This window comes from Talpa europaea (assembly GCF_964194135.1).
Source record: "Talpa europaea genome assembly, chromosome: 9".
Taxonomy (NCBI): Eukaryota; Metazoa; Chordata; class Mammalia; order Eulipotyphla; family Talpidae; genus Talpa; species Talpa europaea.
In genome coordinates, this window is record NC_140076.1 from 42,159,843 (window position 1) to 42,182,523 (window position 22,681).

At 36.7% G+C, this 22,681-nt stretch overlaps 1 protein-coding gene across 1 annotated transcript; it reads left to right on the forward strand.

The window, feature by feature from the left end:
• Window positions 1–317: 317 nt before the first annotated feature.
• On the forward strand, window positions 318–21,370 carry SSX2IP (SSX family member 2 interacting protein; the record flags this gene model as incomplete). Its single annotated transcript, XM_084241903.1, has 13 exons — window positions 318–430; window positions 997–1,166; window positions 1,625–1,837; window positions 5,082–5,192; window positions 6,657–6,792; window positions 8,919–8,994; window positions 9,076–9,253; window positions 12,105–12,255; window positions 14,112–14,248; window positions 14,543–14,716; window positions 17,193–17,307; window positions 17,694–17,859; window positions 21,196–21,370. The coding sequence occupies exons 1-13, from the start codon at window positions 388–390 to the stop codon at window positions 21,368–21,370; spliced, it is 1,845 nt and encodes a 614-aa protein (XP_084098029.1). The 5' UTR covers window positions 318–387.
• Between the last annotated feature and the right edge of the window lie 1,311 nt (window positions 21,371–22,681).

The following is a 22,681-nucleotide window of genomic DNA, read 5'->3' on the forward strand; positions in this document are numbered from 1 at the left end:
AGTTCAGTGATGTATCTTAGAAGTAAATCGCCAGTCATATTATTATGTACCAGGTACTTAGTACATGAAGAATTGTGAATATCATGGTATAACTTGAGAAGCCTTTAACCTTCATCCTGACACAAACCCAGATACCCTTCCCCCCCATACACACATTGAGCTCTCTACCATGTTCTATGTGGGAGTGCATAGGAGTACATAATGCAGAATCCTTGCTTTGATACACATACAACTAATTCTTGCATACTGGTTTTGTATTTACTTTCATGTTTTTAATTAGATGATTTTTGCTTTTTAGGAGATGCCTACATAGAAGAGTGACAGCAGCTGGACTAAATGTTTCACTGCTGAACTGGTTCCTCAGGTATCCTGGCTCTGGCGATTGCTATGGGAGATTGGATGACTGTTACAGATCCAGGTCTGTCTTCAGGTAACTGATGAGTCTGAAATAATTGTAAATTACAACAGTCATCATACAGTGCATTTTTAGTGAAACTATAAAATAACTATAAACATTGAAGATGTGATAAGAGAAAAGCATAGTAGATGTAAATTGCAATATTACCTTCAGTAAAATTGTCAGCGTCATAAGTGGGATTAAAAATTTTAGATAAAGAATAGATTGCTTGATTTTCATTCTAAGGAAACTTTTATGCTTTTGAAAAAAATTCATTGGCTGTTTCTCTTAATATATTCCTTTAATTACATAAACTTTGATTGGCCTAGATGAGTGGTTTAGTTTGTTGGTATGTGAATCACAAGTACTGTATATTGAGGTGGAATATTATATCCTGACATGCTGCTAAGAGCACCACTACATAACTGTGTCTTTTTGGAAAAAATTACGTAGTTTTCATACCAAAACAAGCTTTGTCCTAATTTGAAAATACTGAAAAATATGTATGTGATTTAGAATCTTTGGTAATAGAGGATTGTTACCCTTGCATGTGGTTTTTATGAGTTATTTACATAAATGACTTTCATTGATTCTTTCAGAAAAGAAAAATATTTCTCAATATACCTCAGAAACAAAGATGTCTCCATCAAGTTTATACTCACAGCAAGTGCTCTGTTCTTCAATACCCTTATCAAAAAATGTGCACAGTTTTTTCAGTGCCTTCTGCACAGAAGAGAATATTGAACAAAGTATTTCATACCTTGATCAGGTAACATGCTTTTTTGTAAGAAACAGTAACCTAATCATGTTATATAATAGTGGACATGTGACCCTTAAGAGAAAAGCATCTGTCAGGCATAAGGATGTTGTTAGGTATTGGCCTGGGACAGACGGCATATTAGACTTGCAGAGACTCTTAGGGATTGTGAGCGAATGCAAGGTCAACCTGTTTACCTGGAGCAGGTTGGCTTCCCCATCACTCCAGGACACCCCCCAATCAAAGTCTCACCCTTATTGTACTGATGAGAAACCCAAGTGCTATTCTAAGTCACAGGTGATTGCAGAGCAGAGGCTAAAGAGCCTCCATTATTTAATTCTTTAGTACTTTTGGATACTTACTATTAAGTATTGTAGGATAGTTTTCTTTCTCAGAAAATGTTACTGTCTTTTCTTTCTGTACTAAGTTGTATGGTAACCAAATTTTATGAAAACATTTTCTCCTACCAGGAATTGACTACTTTTGGTTTTCCTTCATTATATGAAGAACCCAAAGGTAAAGAGACAAAGAGAGGATTAAATATAGTTGCTGTTTTAAATTGTATGAATGAGCTACTTGTACTTCAGCGCAAGAACCTTCTAGCTCAGGAAAATGTGGAAACACAGAATCTGAAACTGGGAAGTGATATGGACCATCTGCAAAACTGCTATGCAAAACTTAAGGTAGAAATTGTCTGTCTGCATTGAAAATATGCATATGATACTTTGAATTTTTATTGACTTTATTTTAGGGTTTTTTTTTTTAAGTTTGAGGGTTTTTATTTAAACTGGGAAGTTAAAAGTGAACTTTAATTTGTGTGTATCACTTGTATTGCTTCCCTATATCTATGTTGAGGGTATTGATTTTATGAACTCTGTGTAGCAACTTGTCAAATCTGTAGAAACTTAGATTAGAAAATATTTCAATCTGACAAAAATAAAGTGAGGACTCTCCCACCCTAGTCACTCTTCTTAATAGATAGATGTGTAACTTAAAATCATCTTGTGAGAGGGTACATTAGTTAATTCCAGGATAAATATTCTTGAGAACTTCCGTGCCAGAGTTACTAAAACTCAATAATGAAAGCATATCAGATAACTTCTAACTTTTAGAAATCCTTAAGTCTCTAGAGATGACTGTAGAATGCTTTCATAAACTTGTTTGCTTCTCTGAATAAAAGAAGCATTTTTAACAGGCCCATAATACCTCCCTTAAAATATAAAACATTTGTTGCTGGCTTCTGCTTTGCTTTTATTCTTTCCTTTTTTTTAGAAAGGTTTTTAAAATTCATTTATTTGAGGAAAAAAAGAGAAAAAGGTGTTCACAATCACATACATTAGGATTGTATATTATGAACAGTGTTACCAATTCAAGGCAATTTTTTTCTCCTAAAGGTGCTTTTCTACACTGAGTCTGTATATTTGTGAAAATAAAAATCTTTAATCAGCAGACTCTCAGAAAATCAGATTCCTTTTGGTTTGTCAGTGTGGTTCATGCCTCTGCACTTATTTTTTGTCCTGTATCCTCCCCTACCTGCTCCCTCCAAGAATAGATAACAACAACAAATCCTACTCAAAATCTTGACTCTCTGAGTTTTATTGGAATGAAAAATAATAGGATTGCTCTATATCATGTTTGCAAGTCTTCCAGTAGAGAATGTATTAAAAAGAAGTAACCTAGAATTGGCCTGTGGGTGAACACAGGGAACGTTTGGAGATCAACTTAGAGAAGCATCTTAACTCCTTAGCAGCACCTGCCTCTTCCAGCCTGCATTACCTAGTGCTATTTTATGTTGTCTCCTTAGCTCATGTACAGTGTAGGTTTGTTTTACCTAATAATATTTTTAGGGTTTTGCACCTCCTGTATGCCTAAGGCATAGAGAGTATTCAACTCCTTATCTTGGGTGACCTGCACACTGTAGTGACCTAAGGAGGCTGCCTTCCAAGCTTACAAAAAGTCTCTGAGTTATGGATAATACTTAATTTGACTCAGAGACACTTGGTGGAAGTTCTTATGCATTATACTGAACCAGAGTTGTAAACCCTAGAAGTCAGTAATTCTGCATTACAACTTTTTATTTGGGTACCTTTGGCTAAGTGTCTTTTAAGTAGCTAGTAAATAAATGATGATACTGATAATCTGGGGATGAATATAGTGAGCCTTTCTTCTAAGTAATGGTTATTACTAGGATTACCTAGAGTATAGAGTGATTTCCAGGATATCTTTTAATTTGGAATTTAAGCTGGACCAAAATCAGGTATTTTTGATCAACTGTGGACAGAAGTATGTGTTCAGTGAAAAAATTTTCTGGTCTGTCCTTAAAGAGGTTCTGAATCTGTCATATGATTCATTCAGTAGACTGCTTGAAGGAGATTGTAGTCTAGTGGAAGGAAATACTTTAAACCATGATTATTTGCTATATTAATTGTGCTTGATGTGGAGGTAAGGGAAAGCTTCATAGAGAGAAGAGTAACACTTGATCTGAGCTTTAAGAAATGAATCGAATTGGTTAGTGTTTGGAAAACACATTCTAAGGCAGAGCATATAATCTATATGGAGGCATCAGAGAGCATTTTATAACAACAAACAGCTTTCCGGGGACTGAAATACCTGATGCATGATCAAGAGAGATAAAGGTGAGGTTGTCACCCAAGCCTCATATGATATGAAAGACAGTGTACAGGAACTGGGAGGCCCTGAGGAATTGTTAACAGGAGAAGGGTGTTGTGTGAATGTCAGTCTGGCAGTAGAGTGGATTAATTATAGGGGGGGGCAGATTTGCAAATTTGTATTTGGGATGGAGGTAAGGGGCTGTAGAAGCCAGGTAAAATGCAGCTTATTAGTAGGCCGTATCATTCGCCCCGGCCAGAAAAGTTTTCGAGGTGAACTAAGGAAATGCCAGTGGAGTTAGTGAGATATGAAGAAAATTTAGAAGGTAACAATGGCAGAATTGAATTTGGGGAATAAGAGTCATGAATTTAAGATACCCTCTGGGTCCTTAATTGGAATTTACTAGGGATGGTGGTATAAGTCACTAAGATGATAAGAAATGTGGGAGGGACGTATCCTGATTTTCAGGGATGATGGTGGGTTCAGGGAGAGTGTTGGTAATCGCTCAAAGTGAATGTTTGACAGACCAGCTGGAACAGTGCCTTTAAGTTGAGCCATGCCAAATGGTTGGCATGATAGGGACTTTTAAACAGTCCAAAAGAGGGTGCCAAAAATTCTGACAAGCGTATAGTTACCCAAGTTACAGCCCCAAATTTTCAGTATCTTTTGGTCCATTGTTAGAGAGATTGTGCAAGTTGTTGTCAGTTGTTGTGAGACTTTTAAGAGGATTTAAAAATTACTCCAGGGGCTTCTTGCAGAACTTGGCACAGGTCCTCAGGAAATGTATGGAATGAATTGAACCTGGGCATCTTATCCTATAATGAATCCCGTGATATTGGCTGTTGCTCTCTGGACAAAATCTTCAGCGTTTACTATCTGCATGGGAAAACTGGCGTTGCCCTATAGAACCGCCCTTTTTAAAAAGGTTCCATTTTATTTGGCCACCCTCCTTCTTCAAACAGAAATCCCTATGACTTTTAGCTCTTTAAAAGTGTGCTGTAAAACTATAAAAAAGACATTTTTTAAATCTCCAGTGGCAGTATCACTGAAATATTGAAGAGCCTTTTAAGGGATTCACTTTGAAACTCTTTTGTGTATACATAAAAGTATGGTATTTAAATTAAATAAAAATTGATAAGCAAATTTTATTTATAGTAACAAGCTTTACAATGATTGATTTAAATTAACATTTTGTGTACCTTTAGACTTCAGTTTTAGATAACAAATCCTAGTATGTGTAATTTGTTAATCTTTTAAAAATTTGCTTGCTCTGAATTCTATATGAACTTTAATTAAAATTGCATATGAATGTTTTAGGAACAACTGGAAACTTCCAAGAGAGAAATGAGTGGTCTCCAGGAAAGAGACAGACAGTTACAGTGCAAGAACAGGAATTTACATCAACTACTGAAAAATGAGAAAGATGAGGTGAGTTCTTAGTTATTGCAGAGAAAAATTTAAGTAAATGTTGATAGTTTTATGTATCTTCAGGTGATCATAGGAGCTACTTTACTTGAAAGTAGGAAAGAATCATTTTTTCACCCTGTGTCAAATTCAGATGGGGGATCTGTGTACAATGTTGGATCACATTTAACTGAAAGGTCAGGCACCCTCCTGACAACCATTGTCCTGAGCTATCCTGCACTCGCCTCAATTGCACTGTCACTTTTTCTCAGGGAGAGGATGCTTTAAATGCAGCTCTTTTTATTCTTTGTCACACCTGTACATGATATATGGCATGCTTCTTCCTAAACTATCTTAAATGTTGACACTGTTCATCCAGTCTTGACTAAATGGGCACAGGAATTATTGCTGTTGTTTTTTCTTCTTTAAGGTAATTCACATTAAAAATCTCATTTCTGAGGCTAATTAGGTCATAACTATAATATCTAATGCTAACATTTAGTATTTACTGCACTTGAAATTATTTATGGAAGAAGTAACAAACACTTGTTTTTATTCTGCAATTGATCAGTGACCATATTATAACTGAAAGTATAATATTTTAGGTGTTATGTGTGTTGTTTTAACTGTAGTTAAATCTTTAATTATAAAATTTAGGGCTGTATTTCTTTAAGGACTTCCAGGATAGATTAGTTTTACCATATTGGATTATTTGGTAATATATTTAGTAAGTAAGGTAATAAAGTACACTTTCTTAACTACACTGCAAGGTTGCTCAGACATTTCCTGGAGTTATTTCACAGAAAATTTTGATTTGATCTGTTGGTTACACTTATGTGGTTTAAATATCGTTTATCTTTAGTAAGGGAATAAGTTAAACATGATCCTCTCTAAAAGAAATATTAAGGACTACAGAGAGGCCTTCATTGATACAAATATTGACCAATAGTGTCTGGCATGTGGTAGGTACTCAGCAGATGTTGAACCAGGGTCTGTCTGCTGTTTGAATTTACTATAATTTGAAAACTCTTTTTGATGAAAGAAAATGGCTTTGTGCCGTAAATGATCAGGAATAGTAAGTCAGTATAAGGAAGTCATTACAAATGATCAAATGGGCTCTTTTTTCAGATAAAGCTTTAATCACTTTTATAGTCACTCTTAACTTTCTATAGTCACTCTTAACTTTTTTTTAGTCACTCTTAACTTTCTTAAGAGTTTCTGTTGGATGAAAAGTGTAGAAGGTAATTTAGAAAGCTAACCCCTTTGGAAATTCCGGAATTAAATAATAAGAACTTTTATGTGATTCATTTACTGAGTACTTAAAATGATTTACAATGGTTATGGAGAATAAGAAATAATCCTAGAATTTTTAAATCATTAGATAGGAAGATGAATAAATGCCAGGGCTTTCGTTTTTAGAATATGGAAGTGTTAACTGGGTTTATCAATCCTGAAGAGACTCATTTGAGAGAAAAATACTTCTTTCAGGTACAAAAATTACAGAACATCATTGCAAGTCGAGCTACACAGTATAATCATGATATGAAGAGAAAAGAGCGTGAATATAATAAACTAAAGGAACGTCTACATCAGCTTGTTATGAACAAGAAAGATAAAAAAATAGGTAAGAAGCAGCTGACTAAGATAGAGCAAAGGGAATAAATAAGGTAATATTATGCTAAAAAATGAAAGGGTTGAGCATTTAACTCATGAAGTGCTGTTTTCATGTTTATGTAACTGATGATAGATATCATATATCTATATAAGCTAGAAATTGAGACAACTGGTTAGTGAAAAATAGTAATTTTTATTTGCTTCATTAGTTGCATATAAGAATTTTATGTATATATATATTTAACATGACAGTTGAAGGATTGATCCATTAAGAAAAGTTGAGCAAAGGACACCCATCTTCCATGGCAAAGAACTGTTAATATTAAGTCAGGATCAGTTTCTGCGTATCAAAAGAAGTATGATTTTAGAGTTAACTTTTTTTAAAAAAAAAAAAAGATTTATTCACGCATACAAGAACCAGGGTACAGGCCAGATGTGTGGGAAGGTGAGAGGATTCACCAGAGACAGACTGGGGAACAGAACAGGCACACTGGCTGAAATACACTGCTGAGGGGAGCGGCGGGCGAGACAGGAAAAGTGTGCCGCGCCATGTGGGTATCTTCGCAGCCGGCCAGGATCGAACCTGCACTGCAGAAGTTGTGGACAGCTTCACAGCACTGCCCTCAACCACCTGCACCACCGGGGAGGCCCAAAGTTAGCTTCATAAAATTATTCACCAGGCCAAATCATTCATGTCAGTTGAGTTCCTTTAAATAAGTTTAGCTGTGCAAGTAGTCAAAAGGATGGACCGTGAAAATTATGCTTACATTTGTGCCTAAGGTATACTTTTTTCTAATACTCTTTTGAAAATTAATTTTCAAAGAGTATTATTTCATCCAAATAGATGTGCATGATTTCAAATAAATAGCATAGCTAGAAGTAGAACTACATACACACAAAGGTAGAGCTGCACAGTTTTGCTGGCCTAAAGATTCAGGGAACAGGAAATCTGCATTTATTGAAGAGTGGTTTCTAAGTGGACTGGATGACAGGCTGTCCTCTAACATACTTTAAGCAAGAGACCCATAAACTGTCTTTCTGAAACTGAGCTTGGTCTTGTACACAGCAGCTGATGAGCAGATGTTTCAAGCTGTCACATGGTGAGCTCTGCTTGCTACCAACAAGCTGTTGAATGTTGACTGCAACATTGCCTTTCTGTATAGCAGAATTGTTAGTCATTAGATTTTTTTTTTAACTATTGAGAAATGAAAGTTATAGTAAGCGATTAAGACAAGGTTAGAAATACTTAGGTATTCAGAGGTCGAAAAATTATAAACTTCAGTTGGACATTGATTGAATTTAAAGTTAGCTAACCATGTGTTCATTGCTGAAGGAAATAACAAAGTGCAGGATGAAATGCTGCAAGTATTAAATATGACACCTAGTTAGAGAAGTTCATTAAAGATCTAACACTTAGAACAGAGCTCTTACATAGTGTGGGGGTCTGGTGGTTTCCTGGTCCAAACTCATTTGGAGGTGATTGTTTCATAATAATTTTATCAGCTTAAAATTGTAATAACTTGTTCTCATCTTATATCCTTCTTGTGCCAACTGTTTCCTTCTCCCCTTGGGTCAGAAGAGACATTAGTCAGGGCACCTTAACTCCCTTGATGGTAATGATACAGGGTGTGGCAAAATTTTTCAGGTTTGGGGAATAGTAGGGCCTTTTGTCACCATTGCTCATCTCTGACATTATCTGCAGAAGTAATAGTAGACAACATACAAACCGTGCGACTGTTCTAATCAGAATTTACTCACAAATCACACCCTTGGCCTGCAAGCCATGGTTTGCCAACTCCTGTTGATAAAAGCAGTAATGATGATAAATTAACATTTATTAAGTAGTTACTATATTTAAGTGCTTTAACATTCTTTCACTCACTCTTCACAACAATTCTTTAGTACATAGTTTAGTTATTCCCCTGGTATAGATGAAGAAACAGGCTTAGTAGTCAAAAACTTGCCAGGATCTCAGTGCTTAAATGATGGAACTAGAACTTGAAATCTGGCTGTTTAAACCCATATATTGATCTGTACCCAGGTTGAGGTATGTCTCTGATGGGTATATAGTATATTAGGGTTTTAAATACTTAACATTGTGGTAAGAATCAGTTTTACTTCTGTTCCTATTTGTAGCTATGGAAGTTCTCAATTATGTGGGGAGAGCAGATGGCAAGAGGGGCTCCTGGAGGACTGATAAAACTGAAGCCAGGTGAGGTCCAGTCTAAATGGATGCATGTAATCAGACTTTTCTTTTTGTATTGCATTTTCATGCTGTCAATTTCTTTCTCAGGAATGAAGATGAAATGTATAAAATTCTCTTAAATGATTATGAATGTCGTCAGAAACAAATCCTATTGGAAAATGCTGAACTTAAGAAGGTTCTTCAACAAATGAAAAAGGAAATGATTTCTCTTCTTTCTCCCCAAAAGCATAAGCCTAGAGAAAGAGCAGATGATAGTACTGGAACTGTAAGTGGCTCTTTCCTCTCTAATACAGTCTCATATTGCTAAGTAGAACTATTAAAACACTCAGTAGGTATTCTCAGTGGGACACTATTGTTATTTTGGACACCCCAGTCATGACAACCAAAATAATGACCCTGTGTATTTCTGGATATGCCTTACGAAATGGAGATGATTTTCTAGAGATTTCGTCTGTTCCATGACTGTGATAAGTACTTAATAAGCACTATCTTATTTATTTTTTATAATTTGACGCTTTGGTATTTTTCCCATTTTATAGATGAGCAAATTGAGGTACAACAACTAGCCCAGTATCAATCATGACAGAACTAGGATTTGAATTCAAGTCTGACTCCCAAGCTCATGCTTTTAATCTCTATGCTGTATATCATTTTAAAAGTTTAAATATTGTGTATTTAAAAAAAAAAGACTAAAGCATTTGACTTTTTCCCTTAATTTAGACTGCTGAAGCAGTGGCAGACTGGGTGGCTTGTAAACAACAGAAATTTTTCCTTCACTGTTCTGGAGCCTTGGGAGGGAGCTGGCAGGGTCTGTGTCGGGAGAGGACCCTCTTCATGGTGGCAGAGTGCCAGCTTCTTGTGTCCTCACATACCAGGACACAAGGGTTAGGGGCCCTGATATATGAAAACTCACACCATTCAGGAGGGCTCTACTCACAAGATCTGATCGCCTCCCAAAGACTCCCACCTTCTGACACCATCACCTTGGGGGTTAGGATTTTAGCGTATAAATTTTAAGCAAATATTCAGTCCATTGCATTCCATCTCCCTTTTTGGGAGAGACAGTCATGTAGAGAATAATCATTATACATTAAAAACTATAATGAGGTAAATACAGAAAGCAATATGGCGATCAAGGAAGGCATCACAGAAAGTGACAGTTGAGCTGGTGTTTTAGAAATAAGATACTTCTGAGATCGAAAACATGGGATAAGCATTTGATATGGAAAATAATATGTGCAGAAGTCTGAAAAAACAAGTCACATAATGGTAACAAGAACTTTTAACTTAATTACATACATTTAAATTCTAGATTTAAGCAGCTTTCCAGTCGTGACTAACATCCGAAAATAACAATGTTGATGGAAAATGCTAATTCCAGCAAATCAACAGAGCTTGTTTTTTTTTAAATTTGTATTTGAGAATTATTTTGCAATATCACAAATAAGTCCAACAGTTCCTACCTCCCACCTTTGTTTTCTTTAAATAGTACTGAATGCTGTTGTTTTTTTAACTCTCCAGTTTGGGGTCTACTTAACCTTTTATATTTAGTTCACTTTTTCTCTCAAAGTCTGTCACTTCTAGTCAGTTCTTGACATTTACTAATACTCACTAGGTTCCTGTTACCTCTGTAGTTTCTTCAGTTTTGAGTCCAGCCTTTACTAGCTTGTCATTATCAGCTCTTAGTCAGCAAAATCACATAGGAAACCATGGAGTTCTTTCAGATGATTAAAGGCTGCCTCCCCTGCTTGTCTCCCTGCTCCATTACTTTGCCAGTGGGTATAATTCTTTTTAATTCAGATGTTTAAGTTTAAAAACACAGTGGTCTCTTAAGTATATTTACTGTTTTTAAAAGATCTATTTTTCTAGATCCTTTTAAGTAATGCAACCATTCCTTTTAAAAGACAGATTTTAGAGCATTATAACAGGAGGAATAAGAGATAACCTTGGCATGCCTGGGTAGCATTCAGGTTTTATTTATTTATTTTGCTTGCTTATTTAATTGGCCCAAAGTAAATATCCAATTCAATTTAAGTGAATTTTTAATTTTCACTTTGTGGTTTCAATATTTCACCCAGTCTAGGAAATGTGCAGCAGTTGTTAATTTCTTTAAATAATCTTCTTGTGGAATTATGGTATCTGCTGTAAGATATATAAAAGAGGTAGAGTAGTTTCTTGGAAATAACTCTCAGTTAGCTCCAGAGGATTGATTAGCAAGAATCAAAGTCAAAATGAGCCACACCAGGGCCCTTCCCCCATCCACTCCTCTTGGGACACCTTGACCTCATACTACTGATACGTCCTTCAGGCCCAGTCACTCCCTCACTCCTGCCACAACTGTCACGGGAGCAGTCTGCCATCTTTTTCCCCCCAGCCGGATATTTATTGTTCAATTTAATAAAATAATATCTATTTACTTTCTTGGTTCCTAGCATTTTATGTGGATGCGTATTATTTCGACCTGTATCCATTTAAGTATTGTTCCCCTGTGTTCCTGTGATCTCAGTCCTGCTTAAATTCTGTTGGTCCTGTGTCAGTGTAAATTTGCTGCATTTTCCTGTGAATTGATGTGTTGGTAGAATGCAAAGAAAAATAATCTCTAGATGTACACAAAATTAAGAAAACTAGGATGAACAGTTCCTCCCTCTTTGGCGATTATTTCACAGGTAATTTTGGGAGACGGAGTCATCTAACTTCCTATCTCAGTGTGGCATTGGACAAGTCTCTTAAGTCTCCTTTCTTTCTTTCTTTTTTTTTTTTTTTTTTTGGTGGAGATGCTGAAACCACATTGTAACACGATTTAAGGACTAACATGTGAAAGCATTTAACACAACATGAGACAAGTAGTATATAACTCTCTTCCTCACACAACTCCGTGATTCTTGTCACTATATTTGGATCCAAATTCACCTTTGAAGAGAGATAATTGAGGGATTTCTGTCTTCAATATTAATTACTTTTTCTCACGATATTTATATTAAATACTGGGTCATATATCCTTAATATACACCATGGAAATGACCTTGACATGTATCTCTGGCAGTGAGATTCCTGCTGCCTTGGTATTGGGCGGCATTCAGGCTCAGCTCTTGCCTTTTCACCCCTCACCACTGTAGGTTCTCTCTGATGTTGAGGAAGATGGCGGGGAACTGAACAGAGAGAGTATATGGGACCTTTCCTGCGAAACTGTGAGAGAACAGCTTACAAACAGCATCAGAAAACAGTGGAGAATTTTGAAAAGCCATGTAGAAAAACTTGATAACCAAGGTAAATACTGCCTAACTGATTATTGAATGAGTTGTGGCATTCAGTAAGCTCTCTTCATTTTGATCACTTGGAAGGTCATTTTATGACACATTTTTGGTGGTTTGAAAGCAGGATTCTGCTTCCTTCTAGATATGAGGTTTGAGCCTCACTAAGAAAGTACACTCTTAAAGTGAAACTCTGGCAAGAAGACATTCTGTATCCAGCTTCTCTGAGTGCAGTATACAATTGAATAAGGCAACTGAATCTTTTACTAAATCCTGGAAATCAAAATATAGTGTAAATCATGATACAATATAACTATGGATCTGATTATTATTTTTAGATAATTGCATATTCCTAGGTTCCTAATAATTCATTTTAAAATTATGTTCAAAATCATAGCTGTTCAATGCACAATATCACTTTGGAATATGAGGCAGAATATGCAGGTGTTTGTTGCATATCTATAATAATACTTAACGCTTGGTGTATAGCTTTCTAGACTTTATACGTTTGCAGAATACTTAATTAAATTATATAAAACCAAAAATTGATTATTACACGTGTATTTCTGCACTGTGCTTTTAACCTAATTGTTGTATTAGACATCACCTCCTGTCATTGTAGGCACTACATCTAGAGCTACATTAATGAATATATCCTTAATAGTTATTATTTGTTGAAATTCACATGTTTTTAAGTCAATATAGTCAGGGTTTCTGCCTAGTAAATGAAGCCTATAAGAAACTTTATTCTTAAAGGTCAGAAATCACACTCAGTGCCAGTTGTCTTCAGTGGTAGTATCAAAATTAATTTATGTGAGATTTTATTGATTTCAGTTGGCATTGTCTATTAGTAGTAAATAACAAGTTTGTTTGGATTCCTTCATATTTGTTGAATTTTATGCCAAAGAGCAAGATTGCAGTACTGTATTGATCCTTGAAAGAGCCCAATTATGAATGTTAAATTTCTCTTCTGTAAATGTAAATTGTCCTTTTTTAATTAGGCCATGCACTTTGAATAAATGTGGATTACAAATTAAATGTTGGCAATAGAACTCTGATTGTAAGCATATCATTTAGCCCCAAAGTATGAATATTTAATAGTTGTTATGAACCCCTTATGGTTACTCTGCTTTTTAAAATATTGTCATGGCTTTAAAATGTAGCTTTGTTTATTTTAATTTTTATATACAAGATCTAGGGTGTAGGTCAGAGGTGTGGCGATGTGAGAAGATTCAGAGACAGCATGGGGAGCAAAACAGGCATAAAATACACTGCTGGGCCTCCCCTGGTGGCACAGTGGCTGAGCGCTGGGCTGCGAAGCTGCCCACAGCCTCTGCAGCGTTGGATCGATCCCTGGCCTCCGGCAAGGGTCCCACATGGCGCCACAGACCTCTCCTGCCATGCCCGCTGCTCCCCTCAGCAGTGTATTTCATCAGTCTGCCTGTTCTGTTCTCCGCTCTGGCTCTGGTGAATTCTCTCACCCTCCCGTGCTTCTGACTGTACCTGGTGCTTGTATAAATAAATCAATAAATCTTTTTAAAAAAGAATACACTGCTGAGGGGAGCAGCGGGTGAGATAGGAGAGGTCTGCTGAGCCATATGTGGGTTTGCTCCCTGGCCAGTGATGGAACTTATGCAGTAGAGGTGATAGCACTGAGAGTTTCTCTCTGGGACACCTGGGAGGCCCCTAAAATATAGATTGTTTTATTATAGCTCATGAGGTTTTTTAAGGATAAAGAAAATTACCTACCTTTTAGAAAATTATGAGATTCCAGAAAGAAATTCAGAGAGCCTTAAATTTCAAATATGTCCCAAATGTCATAAACTTAGTGATGGCTGTAAAACCTGTGTCAAATTGCTGGATTTTTGTTAGTTTCAAAGGTACACCTAGAAGGTTTTAATGATGAAGATGTCATCTCACGGCAAGACCATGAGCAGGAAACTGAAAAACTTGAGTTAGAAATTCAGCAGTGTAAAGAAATGATCAAAACTCAGCAACAACTTTTACAGGTATGTGTGTTACCTTTTAAAGTTGTTCTCCCCTGGAAGGGTCAGAATTTTACTGAATCTTACTAGATTTTGATTCATTTCATAAGCTCTGTAATACTTGACACTTTTCTAACAGATGCTTTGTTTACCATTCCCTAGTTGATGCTTTACCACTTGGGAAATAAGAATCCTCTGACTTTCTGATTCTTTGCTATCTCTGTCCTGCCCTTTAAGTCTGACCTGCCTTCTCTTTTACCTCAACTTGTGGGAGTTTCGGGGAGCCTCTGGGACTTACTATGTTTCACAATTTAATAGCAGCAGCTCGCTACTGCGTGTGATGACGATACCACTTCACTGCTTCGAGACTGTTATTTGTTGGAGGAAAAGGAGCGCCTCAAAGAAGAATGGTCCCTATTTAAAGAACAAAAAAAGAATTTTGAGAAAGAAAGACGAAGCTTTACAGAAGCTGCCATTCGCCTAGGATTGGAGGTATTTTAAACATTTAGCTTTCTTTGTAGAGCTTTGGGAAAATGTGGGTGCTCAGTAGAATGTATGGAAGTTCTGCTTTTCATTGTTCTTTACTGTTTAGTTTTTCGGGGTTTTTTTTTTCCTAACGCCTTTTACCCATGACAAGTTATGGAAGAGATCCTAAGCACATAGCTATTGTAGAAGGGTATATCCGTTCACTGTAGTAGGGAGAAGTGTTGGGGTGAGGCCAGAGGTGCAGGGGTGAAAGAATTCACCAAAGACGGTGTGGTGAACAGAAAAGGTGGATTTATTGAACAGCAGACAAGAAGGGAGAAGTCTGCTCCCAAAGGAGGACTTGAAACTCTTTTTTATGCTCTGTTTTCATGGACTTTCTAACCTGGGGCACCAGTTTAGACCAGTTATCTGCTCCGATGTCTGGTCTTGAGCTCTGGCCTTTGACATAGAAACAGGTCAAACATGCTTCTGCACTTCTGGAGCTGGGCTGGTTTTTCTGGTCTTGATGGTGGATCTTATGGCCTTGTCCCCAAGGCACCATATCAGTTATCTGTTCAAGCCTCCCAAACGTGCCTGCTGGGCAAGGAGTGGAGGGGGCTTAGTTTTTAACATTTTTAAATTGTACCCTGACATTCACCTTTATTGGATTTGGGAGTTTAAAGGTGTTTTTTTTTTTTTTTTTTTTTTTTTGAGAATATACATGTATATTATCCCTTTTGGATTGGTTTCCCAGCACACATGTCTCTTTTGGACACCTCACCTATCCACTGTCAGTCGGCTTTTTGTATTTTTTTGAAGGGAAGTACAGTAAAAATTAATGATCTCCCTTCCTCTCAGTCCTTCACCCAGGTATGTGTGTGTTGTTAATGAACTGTATACATGCTCCTGAAGATCCTTTTTTATTTAACACAATGAATTACCAACATACTTCACTTTCAAAATTTTAGAGTTAATGTTTGAGTGGTTTAAAAACACCACTTTCCCATAGGAAAAGCTACAAAGTGAGAAAACGTCCTCCATTCTTTTGTTAAATAAAATTTTATTGTTTTACATCCTTGCTAGTGTTTTGACAGTATAGGATTTCCCTCCTCAGGTGTAGTCACCGCTCTCCCACCACCAAAGTACCCATGGGTCTTCACCTGGTCCTTTGTGTTCTTCCTCACTCCTCTGTGTTCAGTTTAGGCCTTAGCAGCTCTTCAGAGAGCAAGGCGGCCCTGTGCCCTCTTGTGGGTTAGTGGTGATGGCATAATGTACATTGATGCTGTCTGTTCCTTTACAGTTTTTGTTAAATAATGTGTTCAAAAGGGACATTCAAGATCATATCAAGGGCCTCCCCGGTGGCGCAGCGGTAGAACGCTGGGCTGCGAAGCTGCCCGCAGCCTCTGCGGCGCTGGTTCAATCCCCGGCTGCTCCCCGGCCACCGGAGGAGGGTCCCACATGGCGCGCAGACCTCTCCTGCCGCCCGCTGCTCCCCTCAGCAGTGTACTTCGGTCCTTCTGCCTGTTCTGCTCCCCGCTCTGGCTCTGGTGAATTCTCTCACCCTCCCGCGCTTCTGACTGTACCCAGTGCATGTATAAACAAAACAAACAAACAAGCAAACAAATAAATAAAGAAAAACATACCTCTATTAAAAAAAAATCTAAAAAAAAAAAAAGAAGATCATATCAAGTTTTTTCTATGGCTGTTTTTTTCATTTTTTGTTGAGAAGATGTACCTTTTTCTTTTTTTTTTTTTTTTAATTTTTGTTTTATTTATTTCTTTGTTCGTTCGTTTTGTTTATACATGCACTGGGTACAGTCAGAAGTGTGGGAGGGTGAGAGAATTCACCAGAGCCAGAGCAGGGAGCAGAGCAGGCAGAAGGACCGAAGTACACTGCTGAGGGGAGCAGCGGGAGGCAGGAGAGGTCTGCACGCCATGTGGGACCCTCCTCCGGTGGCCGGGGAGCAGCCGGGGATGGAACCAGCGCCGCAGAGGCCACGGGCAGCTTCGCAACCCAGCGCTCAACCGCTGCGCCACCGGGGAGGCCCAGAAGATGTACCTTTTTCTTTAATGTACAGGCTAGATGATTCAAAGGTGAAAGCAGTGCTTGATGAAACCATTCCTCCTTTTTTTCCCCTAAGTAATTAACTTACAATGAGGTATTTTTCTAATGTTTGTAATTTTGTATTTATAATGTTCAGTGTGTTCAAAAGTGATGTTACCCTTTATTTTTAAAAGTTATGCTAATATGCTGCTTTTCTGCATCATCCATTTGAATTCAAAATTGGTAATTAGTTGGTTTATTAATTAGATAAAAGGAATAAATTTTTTAAACTTATTGTCTTAAATGAAATTGTTTAGTTTTCTAGGTTGATTCATTTGACTTAAGAAATATGTATGATAATCAGAAAGCAAACACAAATAGCTAAAGAAATCATGTGGAATGGAATCTGTGATTGTTGAACTACTCGTCAGTATTTCTTTGGTTTGCTTGTTATTGTAGAGAAAGGCATTTGAGGAAGAAAGAGCCAGTTGGTTAAAGCAACAGTTTTTAAATATGACTACCTTTGACCACCAGAACTCAGAAAATGTGAAACTTTTCAGTGCCTTCTCAGGAAGTGAGTACCTCATAAACTTTTAATATTAAAATGCATGTAAATAAAATACTATAAATTACTAAAGTTTTGGTGATCACATGAGAGCCATCTAGTTATGACTCAAAGTCAGCTTTTGTTTACTGTAGAAAAATCAAAATGACAAGACTATACATACCACAAACATCTTATTATGAGTGTATTAATAAGCTTCATAAAATTCACAATCTAGATGTATATGCATAAAAAAATTGCAAGATTAGCTAGACTAGGGTCATCAAGGTAGAATGGCTACTCAGATAAATTTGTTCTATCTTGTGTCTCGCTCAGAACTGCATATGAGTCATCCTGTCTAATTACCTTCACTATTTTAAGTACCTTATAAGTACTGTCTTTTTATCTTTAAACAGGTTCTGATCGAGACAATCTTACAGTGCACTCGAAGCCACGGCAAAAGAAGCCTCATGGTGTATCTAATGGGTCTCCAGCTTGCACATCTAAACTTGCTAAATCTCTTCCTGCTTCTCCTTCCACTTCAGACTTTTGCCAGTCACGCTCCTGTGTATCTGAACATAGGTATTGGCTTATTGGTGATCTCACATATTTGTAAAACTGCTAAAGTTGCACAGCTAAGGAAGACTTGATATCTGTAGTCTTAGCACTGGTAGAGACTTTCACAAGGAATTTAGTAGATCTGTTCTTTCTATAAATATCTGTTGAGTATTCATTGTGTATAGACACTAGTTCCTGTCTTCTGGCAGCTATACCATAATATGGAATTCCTTTTATTTCACATATAAAACAGTCTTATTTGGACATATTAATATTTTAAGTATTAATTTTATTAAATAGAAAGATAATGTTTGTCAGTTTTTGTAGAGTACCTATTTAAAGTTTTTTTGGTGTGCCCATTTTGTTGGTATTGGCAGGCAAAGAACTAAGAATCCTCCTTATCTTGATTGGTTTTGGAGGATCGATGCCCAAGGATGACAGGGTAGAAAATGTTGCTCCCCAGGAAACCTGTGTTTGCCTTCATATGCTGTATTTTGGTGATTTCTTCTGACCCAGTTAATTCATTTTCCAAGACATAATATCAGTAATGTACCTCAGAACCTGTTCTAAGATTAAATTTGAAATAGCGGAAGAAGCAGTGAGGACATTCCCGGTGAGATAGGTATAGAAAAGGGTGAAGGGGCCTGTTGGGGAGTAAGTGACTCCTCTCTCACCCTGAAAGCCGAAGACCGTGCACAAGCATCTGCAGCTTGGCAGGAGTCAGACTGTCGCACACTAGGACTGTAGTGTGAGACTGTGTGGTGCTAATTTTGAAGTTGCCAAGTACCCCTTGGACCAAGAATTGTTTAATACATGAATTATTAAAGTGTGCCGAGATGGCACACTAGAGTGTCCGTGGGTAGTGAATGGAGTTGGCAAGGTTGTAGCCTGTAAGACCTTGGGGTTAAAAATCATTACTATTAACAATTTTTTAAGTTCAGATATATGCAAATGCAGATAGAATAGGGTTATGACCCCTTTGTACCTATCACCCAGGCTTAGCAATTACCTATTCATGACAAGTTAGTTGTTCAAGTGTGTCCCATGCATCCACACATTTGAGATTTTATGTGTAAAATATTTCAGTCTATACTAGTAAGTTAGATATTGTTCTAAACACAGTGAAAAATCATTGGAGAGTTTTAACCAAGATAAATCTAAATTTCAAAAAATCTGCTGTTCATCATGTGGAAAACAGATTGTGGTATAATCAGGAGGTATTAGGGGAGGTGAGGTAAGAGGTGATAGTAATGGGACTAGGTTCATAACACAAAGCTAGCAGTCCTTGGAGTTGACCTGTATATTCAGTTAGTGCCAATAGATCAACTAATGGGTTGAATATGGAAAGTTAAAACTTAATTTTCAATCAAAAGGTAATATAAGCTCAGAGTGTTTTTTTTATATACAATATTATTGAAACCTCCAGATTTGACCAGGAAGACCTTACCTGTATAGGTATACATTTTAGTCACCATTTATGTATAATACAGTTTAAACTTCAAGAACTTAGTCATGGATCTCTGCCAGGGACCAGCCTCCGGCAAAATGTCGTGTCAGGGTTCCTGAAAGGATGAGACGGCCTCGGCGAATGCAAATGATCTGAAACTTAGGGACTGAGGGGAAGGGAATGAGAAGACACCGACACACCGACACTTGGTGAGGTGTTAGTATCTTCTGCCAAAAGGCTCAGCAGGTTCTTTATTTATACGTTTTTTGCAAGCATTGATTACATTATCAAGTTCATAGAAACAAAGCAGAAACAATTAGTGCATCTCTTTTTCTGTGCTCTCAGCAAAAAGGCAACCTTCAAGGTTAATAAAAAACTAAGTCTTACACTAAAATTCATTGTTTTAGCTAAACAATAGCCGAACACAATTGATAGCCACGGGAACATTCCCATCAGCTAAAACCTAAGCAAAGAAAGAACTTTTCTTATTCTCATGGCCTTCACACCAGGGGCCGGCTGCTACTCAGCTATCAGAACTTCCTCTACCTAGAAACTTCTTAACTCAAATAGCTTCATTTAAAAACTTTCCCAAGAAACTTCAAGGGAAGGCAAAAGAAGGACTTACAATAATTATTGAATTGTAATGCTTGTCAGGCATGTTCAACAAACCATCTCCCATTGTCAAGTGGGCCAAACTGCCGAACAACTAATTTATAAACAAACAATTATCCGTGCTATTTACTTACAGTATGCTGATACATATAATTTATTGCCTAATATACTTTCTGATAAATTTTTCTCTCTCTATGACCAAGAACAAAAAGCAAAGGGATGCCAGATCTTCAGCCCCACGGTGTGAGGCCCTTTCTCTTTGCTGCTTGTCAGTATCCTATCTGGCTGGGGCAACAATGCCCCCTGCAGATCTCATTTTGTCTGAGATGGCGCTAAGAAATAGGGAATCTGAGGGTAAAATTACAAACAAGTTGGTTTTTTGTTTTTTTTTTTAAATATTAGCAAATGAGTGTAAGTAAAATTTTTAATTGTTTTTGCATTAACTATGATTAAAGCAAATAAAATGTTTTAGGACTGACACATTATGAGGCTTGAGTCAGTAAACCACAGTCACAAAAATATATATTTTGGGGGAAAAAAAGTTTTTCTGAAAAGATTACTTAAATATTTAGTTGTAAAAAAGATTCATTAACTCAGTCCTGTAGATTTGAAAGTAATTATCCAGATTTCTTTGTTGTGAAGTCAGTTGCATACCTCTCAGATTGTATCACTAAAGGTCAGAGCTGTGTCTGTTTTCAGGTGCTGGGATTGACACCAGCCTGATAAAATTTATCGATCACTGTCTTACATGCTTAATGTCTGTTAACTCATTTAGTTCCCACAGAACAGATACTACTGTTATAGAGAGGTTTAACTTGACAAAAGAGGCCTTGTAAGTAGCCTAGGTAGGATATGAACCCAAACTTTCTGACTTCAGAGTCTGAATGCTTTCCCCTTTTGTAAACACTATCATTCCATGGGTGAATGGATAGATGAAAGCGCACAGGAACAAATGGACAAGTAAAGAAACCATAAAGAGATTAGAAAATTTTGGCAGATTATGAGGCACATGCTTATCAAAATATTATGCTCTCTGTCGTATTTATGCTTCAGTTGGGCAGCCTGCTTCAGTGTGGACTAGAGAGAAGTAAAATAAATGGATGGATAAGTAAATAAATGGATAGATGAGGTAAAAATGATAAATTAGGGCATTTGGAAACACTTCTTTATTTTTGATCATTGTATACTCAAATTTTACTTAGAATGGGACAAGGGAGCTTTCAGACTTTAGATACTCAGGCATGTGTAAAGTAGCATAAAAGGAGATGGTCCTTAAGCTCTACCTTTTTTTTCCCCAACAGCTCAATCAATGTACTCAATATAACCCCTGAAGAAAGTAAACCAAATCAGGTTGGAAGAGAATGTCCAAATCAGAAATGGAGCGTGGCATCGAGACCTGGATCACAGGAAGGTTGCTATAATGGATGTTCCTTAAACTATACAAATTCTCATGTAGAAAAAGATGATTTACCTTAAACACATGGGCTGGAATTTCTTGCTCAACATGTTCATCAAATTTCACATCTAAGTTGAAACAGGGTGTGTCATAAAGTCAGTCATCTATAATAACTTTAAGATTGTCTGAGTTGTTTGTTTGGACTTCCCTGTTCCTCCCCCAAAGAGCTAAATGTTAAGTCTATTTAAAAGGATATAAAAGCTTTGGAAATGTATTTTTAGTAACAGAAGCATCTGGTTCTGTGAATAAAGGAATGTATAAGATGTTTGGACGGAAACAAAAGCACTGGAATGAGTTTCCTCTTTTAGGTATTAAAATAGCACTTTTAGAAAACTGATTATTGTAAATGTTTAATTTTTGTCTCATAAATATAATAGTTGGCATTGGAAGTTTAGCCTTTACTTGAATGTATACTGTAGATTTTTAACAAAGCAAGTTCTATATTTATTATGTTTAGTGTGATTTGAAATTACCTCTTTCATATGTTTTAAATAAATAAAGTGAAATTTCTGTATGTTTTGTACATAGATATTATACATGATATGTTAAAGAGGCTTTAAGATTTAAAAACATCCATAATTGTAGTATTTCATGCCAATAATTTTTTTTTAGTGGTATTCTGTTTACAGCTGTATTAGAGCCATTGCCATATCACCTATAGGAACTTTGAGCCCATCTGGGCAATAAATACTCAAAAGCTGTTTCATGAAGCAAGCTCTATAGATAATTAACATTAAAACACTGCGTTTTTGAGATTTCTACATTAGATTTTTATTTTACGTGTGGGACATTATACTTTTTCAGAGGACTACTGATTATAGGGTAGTAGAAGTAGACGACATTTACTTTGAATAAAGCAACTTAAGTTTATTGTTAAAAGATACTTGGATGATTGAAGACAAAATTTTGGATGGTGATACTTTACCAGATTGGTACCAGTCTAGTAACATCTATACCAGCTGTGACTTTGAGCTTCGTATAGTTGCCAGCAGTTTAATAATTTCACAACAAGGTATTTGCCATTACTGATAAGGAAATTTGACAATATGAAAGCATCAGATTTTATGAACCAGATAATATGAAACACTGAGTAAGCTTGTGTCTTATTTTCATAACTGTTTGCATGTTTCTTCATGAACAGTATGTGATTATTATTAATAATAAGAATAAATGTGGGCCTAGGCTCTTCTCCAGGATTTTCATCAAAAAGCTTTAAGTGCCTAACCCTTTTTGTCTCTGTACATAGAGCCCACACAGATCCAGTCCTTGCTTGTCACTGTAGGTGAGACCTGTCTGCCTTCCCCTTTTCTAGCAACTCAAGCACTTCTATA